This window comes from Ischnura elegans, chromosome 2 (assembly GCF_921293095.1).
Source record: "Ischnura elegans chromosome 2, ioIscEleg1.1, whole genome shotgun sequence".
In the NCBI taxonomy this organism is placed as follows: Eukaryota; Metazoa; Arthropoda; class Insecta; order Odonata; family Coenagrionidae; genus Ischnura; species Ischnura elegans.
In genome coordinates this window covers 144305564-144316130 of record NC_060247.1, presented here as the reverse complement: position 1 = coordinate 144316130, position 10567 = coordinate 144305564, and the positions used below count along the sequence as shown (strand labels likewise).

Sequence of the window (10567 nt, the reverse complement as noted above, 5' to 3'; positions counted from 1 at the left end):
GATTGCCTTTATGGTTAAAAATGTGAAATGGGAGGCACCTACATATTCAATAATATCTAATTTGGAATGTGTATTGCTAAACTAGGCTTACTTTGAATCAAAATGAGTGAACTGCTGATTTTTCTGCAAATAATATGTTTGTACAATATACACTACAGGTATCATGCTAATACACATTTAGATCATAAAAAATGTTTCCTAATAAGCTTTGGGAACCTATTGTGGAAACCTTTTTGCCCAATCAGTATCATAATTCACAAGTCAGGAGAAAAGTTTAACAATAAACATAATCACAACAATTTTTATTGATCATCCATCATAATTGTCTAAGCAATCATTACATGAATTCATAACAACACATAGGAATCTTTACTCCAATATATATGCCAGTATAATCCACTCTAAAATCATTACACTGTCATACAGCAGGATTACAGCTAATTATTGTCTCAAAGGATAACAATGGGTTCACGTAAAATATTATTGGACTAGAGATATGAACAGCTATGTCCCAATTCACTAAAAATGAACTGTAAGCCACTAACTACAGCTATGATTTACAGTCCAATTCCTCATCATCGCATGTGCTATCAGCCAGCACCATCTGACACTTATTTCTATAAAAATCCACATCAAAAATGGAAAAGACTCAATTGAAGTTGTGGCAGTGTCATCAGAAGGAAGGAATCACAGAACAGCAATTGACTGGTTTTGAATTGTAAATGCTTGTTGTCAAATAGTCATTGTTTTGAGTCAGGAATGAACAGCAGTGGAAAAGGCTAAGTAGTGTAGGATGTGTCAGATGTACTTCAGACTGAAACCAGAAAGCAAATAGATAGTTAAATTGGACTCAGAAATTCAAATGCCTCTCCATGACACCACATGAAACAAATCAATGGAGGAAATTGGCAATTGGAAAAATTGGTTAAAAATAGTCTTTGGGAAAATCTGAAACAATAACGGAAACAAAAAAATATGCAAGTAAATAATTGCAATAGAAAAATATGGACTTTGTAATTGATGAGGTAAGAACATGGTACAGATGTGATAGAAAACCTTACTTATATAAGATTCCATGAATACACAGCAGACAAGAAATGTCTCGTGTTCTATGAAAAACCAAACAATAGAGGAAATAGTGGTTTACGCAAAGTGGCACTCATAAAATACAGGCCAGCACCATTGGATGGGTGCCTGGATCCACAGCCCTTGCCCAAGTTACAAGCCTTTGTTGAAGTAGACAGTGTCAACAGGGTGCGGCAGCTGCTTGATCTTCTCCTGCAAAAGTATTTTTGATAAAATATTTCAATGTGTTAGCAGTGAACGCACGAGCACACACACATCTCCCTCACTCAGTCAGTCGAAGAAGAGAACATGCCATGGCACAATGAGAGCCACAAAAGGCTGCCACAGAAACCATCAACAATGCATGCTGAGAACTACTACAGACTTGGACACCATGTGCTACACGTATAATAGATTCCCCGAAGTGTTAACAACAGATACCTTTCAAAGTGGCAAAGAGAACATCATATAGGTCTGACAGATGAAATTAAATAAAAGAATAATTTTTCTGCAATGATACATGAATGAATAGGTCTCCATTTTTTCTCCTCACACAAAGTGACTTTAATCAATGTTAGGCAGGAATCAGAAATCACATATGTTGAAGTTTAAGTGCACTGTACAGTAGCGACACCACGGAGTGGTAGTGAACTAATGAGAGTTGCTTTTTTTTATACTCTTTTGTTTTCTTTTTGGTACTGCATGTACTATTCAATGCCCCGTTTACACTACCAACGTACCGACGTTGATCGCTACTACTGCACGATTACACGTCCAAAAGTTACCATCGTAACTCAGTGCTGCCCTCGTTGTGGAATTGTGTCATTTAACAACTGACGACGATACTGCGTGAGAAAAATTGAAATCTTGGAAATAAAGAAGCAAAATAATATTAATGTTTTCATGTGCTAAAACTGAAGCTAGACCAAACTGTCGGTAAAACGTTAAAGAATGTAAGTTTCTTTATGGGAATCTGTCCAAAATTTAACAATATTCATGCGGTAAAGACAGTAGATATGTCGCTTTGCTACGTTCCAAAATGGAATATGTCAACTGGTCATATTATTACAATATAGACTCAATCCGGCTTAAACGTGTCCAAAATAAATTTCTCAAATTAAATAATTACGATATAGGGATCTCACTGTCTGATTACAACACTTCATATCTTCAATCCCTTGTTAATTGTGAAAACTCTTGCACGACATACGATCATTCAACAACGCCTTACTCCTCTATACAATTATCAATGCCTATTTAGATTGCTCTTATCTCCTTTATTAGTAAATTCGAATGGATCCCGTCATAACTACACAAATCCTCACCTGCTCGTTTTTAATTACCATGGAGCAAATTATGTCTTCAAATCCCAGCTATCTAGAATGATGAGATATAACTAACTATATGTAGTCATAACAGTCCGTGAAGCCTATAAGAATCTAGATTCTTCGGGAGAATACGTCAAAAAATTTAAGAATATTCCAGCATTAAAGACAGTACACATTGCTCTTATTATTTAACAACAAAAGGCTAAGATTTCGTCTTAATTCAGCACAAGTATTGATTTCTCCATGTCTTCGTCTAAATGTTATACATATATATTTGTGGCGAATTTTATCGTGAAACCCTCGATTTCAATCAGTTAATATTTTGAGTATGTTTGTTATTTTCCACCATCTGTGAAGTATAATGTAAGGATACATGGTTATGGGTTAACCTGTAAATAAAGAAATACATAAAACTGGTATAGTATAGAATATCCGATATCATTTGCTAAATAAAACAGCAGAAAAAACTTTCCCCTAACGTCCTTCCATTACCTGCTCAATAATGTCTTCAACCGTTGCCATATATCTTAGATATATTAGAGTTAATTATGATATATCAATTATTGTATCAAGATTGCAACGGCGCGAAAGAATCGTATATACATCGATCTTCATTTCCTAACTCTTTTTTCTTGGCACACTAGCGCTAACCATCGTAAGTTCGGCAGTGTTAGGTACTAAGGCCTACGATGGTAACTCTGCGCGTTTACACGACGTTTTGAGGTTACGATCGTACGGATCAACGTCGCGACGATCGTTGTGTAAACGGGGCACAAGACAGAGGCAGTCCTTTTTGTGTTGTGAAGCGATGTACAGGCATCCCCCGAGTTACGTAAGAGATGTGTTCCAGCAGTCTCTGCGTAAGTCGAAATTTACGTAAGACGAACTTTTGCATTAGTGCTTTAGAGATTGCGATCGGCGCGGTGAAATTCTCAGCGGAGAAATGCGCGGTAAATTCTCGGTGAAGTTTCATTCAATTCACTGCGATATTCATGAACTCTACCATGTATTCTTACGTTATTAGATACAAAATCGATAAACATTAATATAGTCTGAGAGTTTCATCTCGAGCGCGCATTGCCAATCAAAATGCGTAATATTATTCCCAGAGTTGACCTATCGCGTGGATTCGGGAAAGTACAGTATCTCAACGCTACATTACTAAACTGAATACTTAAATTGATTCATTATGTTATACTAATTATGATTTAAGGGCCCAAAGAATATATCTTCTACCTACCAATAATCATTATATCTTCTGCCTTATATATATTACGTTGATCGATGAATCTGGTGGTTTCACTGTCACAGTTAATACACGTAGGAGGAGTGTCTAGGATTACGAGCAAATAACACACAAAAAATACCAGTAAATTACTATATTCTTAGATACATTCACACGCACATACACTCAATCTTTCACTCACGGAAACATACTTCTCAGTCTCGCTCAGGCAGTGAAGGTGAACGGTCGTGTTGTTCGCGGTCGCTCGGTTTTCGCTTGAGACCTATTCTCGCTCGCCTCGTAATGCCCAATTGCGTAATATGTGGCCTTCCCACAAAACGCGGCTTTAGCCTCTCCTGCAGTGCATGCAAGAGTTTGCAACATCCGTCCTGCAATTCTCTAACTGAGGAGGACTTCAGGACAATCCTAGATCTGCAAAAGCCGTGGACGTGCAGCAAATGTCTTGGGAAACATCGCCTAGACCGCAGAGAGGCATCCGTGCTGCGTCTCCTACTCTTCCGGGCGAGGAGGAAACCACAAAGGAGCTGTTGCAGACCCTTCTGCTGCGCGTCAACTCCATCCACGACGAGCAGATTGCATTTAAGGATACCATCTCTACATGGCAGGTATCTGTGAGTGAGCACGCGAAGTCTATTTAGCTTATTAACGATAACCTCTCAAAATTAAGTAATAAGCTGGATGAGCTCTTGAGTGAAAATAAAGTTCTCACTAGCAAACTGTCCGATTGTGAAGTTCGCTTAAACCAAATTGAGCAGGAGCAATTGCGGAATGTGGTAGAGATAAGAGGTATTCCTACGTCTGACGTTGAAGTTGTTGATTCCCTCGTTATTGCAACGGGATTATCTTTGGGGTTAAAAGTTGACATCAATGATATTGACTATGCATTCCGCGTTGGTAGTCGCTCAGTGGATCACTCAAGCCGTGCAATTTTAGTACGCTTCATGAGGTCCTGTGTTGCAGAGGAATTTGTCCAGCTACGTAAAAGGAAAAGAAATTTATACTTGAAGGACTTAGATGTGCCCCATTTGAAGCCCTATTCACTAAATCCCCTCATCTACGTAAATGAATCATTGACTCCACTTAACAGAAAACTACACAGCATAGCCCGCAGCCTAAGAAAGGAGGGTAAAATCAAGTTTGTCTGGATAAGAAATGGAAAAGTGTATGTAAGAAAAAGTGAAGGTGCCGATCGAGTCCAGGTGAACACCGAAGAAGACCTACAGGGGGTCAAATAGGATACATGTGCACGTTTAAACTCTGAAATCAACACATTACCTTTGAGCACCAAAGCTACTGTTGTACGCGAGCCACAAAAACTTAGTGTATGTCATGTTAATGCTCAATCTTTATTTGCACACATTGATGAATTTAGACATTATTTTTATGCAAAAAGTTATCATTTAATTGGAATATCCAAAACCTGGCTGAAAGAACACATAAACAATAATATGGTGAACCTCCAAAATTATCAGTTAATTCGGAATGATCGACTCGATAGAGTTGGTGGTGGTGTGGCTGCGTATATCCATGATCGCTTTAATTGTAAAGTCCTTGAAAAGTCCGATGGTACTCCTCGAAAACCTGAATTTATGTTTATTGATGTCTCTAATGCTAATGGCAAGTTATTGTTTGTAGTCATGTATAGACCACCAAATAGTTGCTATGTATGTGATGATTTTGAAACCTTAATATGTAAGTACATACCTATGTATAAAAATGTCATTATTTGTGGGGATTTCAATATTGATGTGCTTAAAGATACACGTAAGAGTGCTTATCTTAAGAATTTATTGTTTAGTTATAATCTTCATCTGCCTTCTTTTCAAGCCACACATATTCTGGAATCAAGTCAGACTTTGCTTGACCTAATCATTGTTGACGATGCCAGAAAAGTGGATGACTTTGGTCAAGAATCTGTGAACTTTCTATCAGAGCATGACTTAGTGTATGTGAACTATATTTTCAACCCGACACCATATAAACCTCCCGAAATCTGTTTCCGAGATTTGGCTAAATTTGATTACGTTATGTTTGAAATGGACTGGAACGGTCTATCATGGGAGGATTTCTTTTTAACGCGTGATGTCAATGAAAAAGTGGCAATATTCAATTCCCACCTTACTTGTCTTTTAGATAGACACGCTCCCATAAAAAAAATAAAATTGAGACGTAACCCATGTCCCTGGCTCTCTCAAGAAATACAAAACGCCATGCGTCACAGAGATTCTTTACGTAGGCACTTTCGAAGAACTCGGTCTGCTCAAAAATACAATGAATATAAAGTCTCCCGAAATAAAGTGAAGCAAATGCAGCATAATGCAAAAGTTAACTACTTCTTTTCTTGCTTACCAGATAAACATGACGCTCATTCTCTGTGGCAAGAAATTAAAAGATTGGGTCTCGGAAATTCCAGAAATGAACCCACCAATATTAATTTCCCCCTCAATGAGCTTAATACCTATTTTCTAAATAGTTCCACATCGTCTGATTGTATAGACGAGGAAGAGCGTCTCGATGTCAATACTTGCATTGAGCGTGAATTCAGCGATGAAAATCTTTATTTCCCTCATTTTACTCCCGATCTACTATTAAAATACATTTCAATGGTAAATTCAAACTCTTCGGGGGTAGATGAAATCAGTATTAAGGTAATTAAAAAGATTCTTCATCTAGCTCTTCCAATTTTGCTTTCAATTTATAATTGCTCGTTAGATTACTCTAACTTCCCCTCCTTGTGGAAATCTGCTCTTATTCAACCAATTAAAAAGAAGCCAAATCCTGTAGAAATCTCTGACTACCGCCCTATTGCAATACTGTGTGCCTTATCAAAACCTCTTGAAAGATTCGTGTTTAATTGTGTTACTGAACATCTGTCTAAAAATAATTTTTAAAATAATTTTCAATCTGGGTTTCGCAAAGGTTATAGTACTCAAACAGCATTGATTAAAATAACAGATGACATAAGACTTTCAATGGATAAGCAGAAAATAACAATATTGGTACTCTTCGACTTTAGTAAAGCTTTTGATTGTGTTAACCATAGTATACTTTTAAAAAGATTATCTAATTTGAAAATATCTACTTCTGTTTTACAATGGTTCCGTTCTTACTTGAGTCAACGTTTCCAGGCGGTGAATGATCGGAAAAACAATGTACATTCTGAATTACTCCCTGTCGAACATGGGGTCCCCCAAGGGTCAATACTGGGGCCATTGCTCTTTGTCATTTACATTCAGGACCTCCCAAATAAGATACGTCATTGTAAGTACCATTTATACGCTGATGACTTGCAGATCTATATTGACTGCGATCGCAATGCGATCTCTAGCGCCATTGCTCAAGTTAACGAAGATATCTCAATTATATGTGAATAGGCGTCTAAAAATTGTCTGAAACTAAACTCACAGAAAACAAAGAGCATTATAATAGGCAGTGCCAAGGTCTTGTCTTCCATAAACATCGGCTCACTGCCTAAAATTCAAGTTAATGACGTAGAAATAGATTATTCTGAAAAGGTTAAAAATTTAGGCGTTATTCTAAATAAAACACTAACTTGGGACGAGCACATAGCATGCATCTCTAATAAGGTAATTAAATCTTTGCACCAGTTAAAATGCTTCCGTAACCTAATGCCAATACCATTGAGACTCAAACTAGCGAATGCTTTGTTGATTCCTCATATTGATTACTGTTCTTTGGTGATGTCGAACATTAACAAATGTCAGATATCTAAATTACAGAAAATACAAAATTGTATCTTGCGTTATGTGTGTAACATTGGATATTATGAGCATGTCACTCCATATTATAAGGAATTAAAAATTTTAAAAATTGAAAAAAGAAGAAAATTTCAAATGGGTCTCTTTATGTATAAACTTTTAAAAACTGAAACTCCTTGTTACATTTTCAAGCCTTACATAGATAACTTAATGAAAAAAACAAGATTTACAAGAAATAAAAATAAATTAATTGTACCTATTCATAACCATATTCATGTACCAAAATTCATTTTATATTAATTCATGCCATTTATGGAATTCGATTCCCCAAGAATTAAAAAATATCTCAGGATTCAATAACTTCAAAAAGTCTTTGTTTTCTTTTTATTTTTATGATAACTGAATTTAAATAAGCGTCTGCAACTTGCAATTTTTGGTTTGTATGGTTTTTGATTTTGTTTCATGTTATTGGAAATCTGTATAAAGGTGGTTGTTTGAGTTGGTTGGTTTAGTGTTTGATGATTTCTTCTTTTTTTAATGTTAACCTTCTCAGTCTGAGTGTTTATTTTTATGTATTTATTTAGGCTCCAAAGGAAAGGATTCCTAGAGCCAATAAAGTTTATTTATTATTATTATTATACTTTCATTCTCTCATATCTCAATAAAATAACGTGAAAATATCATCATTTGAACATTTACTTCGCTGGAAACATCAAAGAGTCTTTCCAAAGCACAAAGCTAATTAAAAGTGAGCTTTTATTCAGCCAACTCCGTCATTAACGTGCAACAAAGTTAGCGGAGAAAAGCTTTCAATGACGCAATATTCATTTACAGTTGCACGCAATATGAGAGAACGGGAAAATGCAGCTCAATAAAATTTTCCGCCAGAAACATGTAAACAATTACGCAATTAATATCGTGTGTTAACTTTTCTTAACTTTTTCGCGGCGCTCATTGCCAACACTCAAAATTTCAATGCCGTTACGTGGGTACTAAACAATTCTTTCCCGCAATAAAGATCTCTGCTTGAACTTCATTTTCTTCTAATTCCACAGATGGAAATGTCCAAACTTAAGGATACAATTTTTAAATAGTTGAAAGTCGGAGTTCGGGTGTGCATGCTATATAACAAGTTTTATCGTACAGGAAAGAGCGCAACCATGAGGCCTATTACGAATGGCTTACCGCATGCGGTGAGATACCGCCTGCGGTATCATACCGCCCCGAAGCGCGTTTACCGCCCCCGAGCGATTACGAGTGGCCACCGGTCGGTATCATACCACGGCTTAGGGGTCGGTATGATACCACGGCCGGCTACCCCGGTGGTGAGATACCGACCCCCTAATGGCGGACGTCTGTTTACATTTTTCGGGTCGAGTTGGCGTTTTTAAAACAAAATATCCGACGATAGAAACTCGGAAGCTATCATATTTTGTTATTTATAATATTAATGTCTGAGTAAGCGTATAAAATATAAAACTGGAGCCGACTGGAGCAGTTGAACAAAAAAAGTATAATACCCATATAACAACGTAGTAGCCGTCTGAGATGAGAGAGAGAGAGCCACGGCCGTAGGAGATGGATACGTTGATTGTAAGTTGACCCTCATTCATTTATTTAATTAGAACAATTTGGATGTTTTTTAATGTCCGCTATGTTTTTATATGCAAAAACATCTTCCATTTCTTCATAGGTTCCGGAAAATTCGTCGTTAAGGACTGCCTGTGCTTGTATTGTATGGTGAATACAGCTGTTGCTCGCCGCTTGGAGATTTCTACGAACATCTTTTGTAGCAAAATATTATTTTTTCAATGTGACAACTTCTTGTATTGCAAGGTGAATACTACTTTTGCTCGCTGCTTGGAGATTTCTACGAACATCTTCTGTGCCAAAGTAGTGTTATTTTCAACGTTATAACTGCTTGAATAGTGAGGTGAATGTAACTTTTGCTCGCTGCTTGGAGATTTCTACGAACATCTTTTGTTTCAAAATAGTGTTATTTTCAATGTGACAACTACCGTTAATCACAGTACCAGTGGTTGTAATGCACAAAGTTTGACAAACATCTGCCAAGAGCTGTAGTTATCACTGTTCCATTGTGGTTGGTTTTTAAACAGTGGTTTACGCTATCGAGAAGTGTCTGATAGTAATGTAAAGATTGTCAGTGGCGTTTATACCTTCGTCATTCACCGCAGAGATAACATTTCACGATCAAGCTATCAAGTTCAAAGCCATGTGTGAAATTTGTTTATATATGTAATAGTTTATCAATTTCGTACCAAGGAGTTGTAGTGAGAAAAGTCACCTGTGCCACTTGCGTAGGATAATGTGAGGCTTAAGTGATTAGTGTTTATATAGTTGTTTTCATCATAGCGAGCTCTTGATTGTAATGTTCACGTGATGAATATAAGAATGGTAGTGACTTCCAGTTTTTGATGATCATATTTGCCTATTTACCATTATTTATAATGGTGTGAGCATGTATCGATTGTGGATTTTACCTGAAATATTGAAATAAGTTGTAGCTTGTGTGTGTGATTGCTGCGGAACCGATTCGCGATCTCACATGTATATTGTGGGCAGACTGTTTTGCTGTGGTTGTGTACCCGTGAATAAACCAAAGAAATGGTGAAACTCTGTGACATTATATTGAAATAAAATTTTCTTGTAACCAGTAGTGCATATCTTGTGTTTTTTAATTCTCCATTGCTTTTCATAGATAACAGGCAAAAAGTTATTTTTCTTTATTTTTAAAAGTGCCTTTCTTGTTCTCTGAATTTGCATTAGGTTTCCAAACCCCGTTACTTACACGAAAGGAATGCAGAGCAACAGATATTTTGTCATTTCACAGATGTTGAGTGTTATATTGTCTGTGATTAAGGCTCTCCAGCTAAGTATTCGTGGTGGATTATTTTCATATATTTTTTAAGAATGGGCATTTCGGTCAAAGCTGTAATGGAATTGGTGGTTCACCTTGCCCGTAGGCCCTAAAAGTACTTCTATCGTAATTTTTCGATGGCCTGCCATGCAATTTGTCACTACCTGCGTCTGCTCATACGTGATTTTTTGATGATATCTTCCGCAAGTCACTGCTAATTATTGTTTTATTCAACTTTTTATCCTAAAAGTAAGAATTGAGGAGCAAAATTCGTTCATTTTTCAAACTTTTAAGGTGAATTAACAAAGGACACATCCTTATTAATCCATAA

General features: G+C 36.7%; 1 protein-coding gene across 3 annotated transcripts in view; it reads right to left on the bottom strand.

Moving 5' to 3' along the window:
* Positions 1–287: 287 nt before the first annotated feature.
* LOC124154741 (sideroflexin-1) overlaps positions 288–10567 on the bottom strand; it is a 100404-nt gene continuing 90124 nt past the window's right edge. For all 3 annotated transcript variants that reach the window (XM_046528645.1, XM_046528643.1, XM_046528646.1), the window contains one exon: positions 288–1278. In XM_046528645.1, the coding sequence (XP_046384601.1) occupies positions 1219–1278 (60 nt within the window). In that variant the 3' untranslated portion in view covers positions 288–1218. The remainder of the gene's footprint in view (positions 1279–10567) is intronic.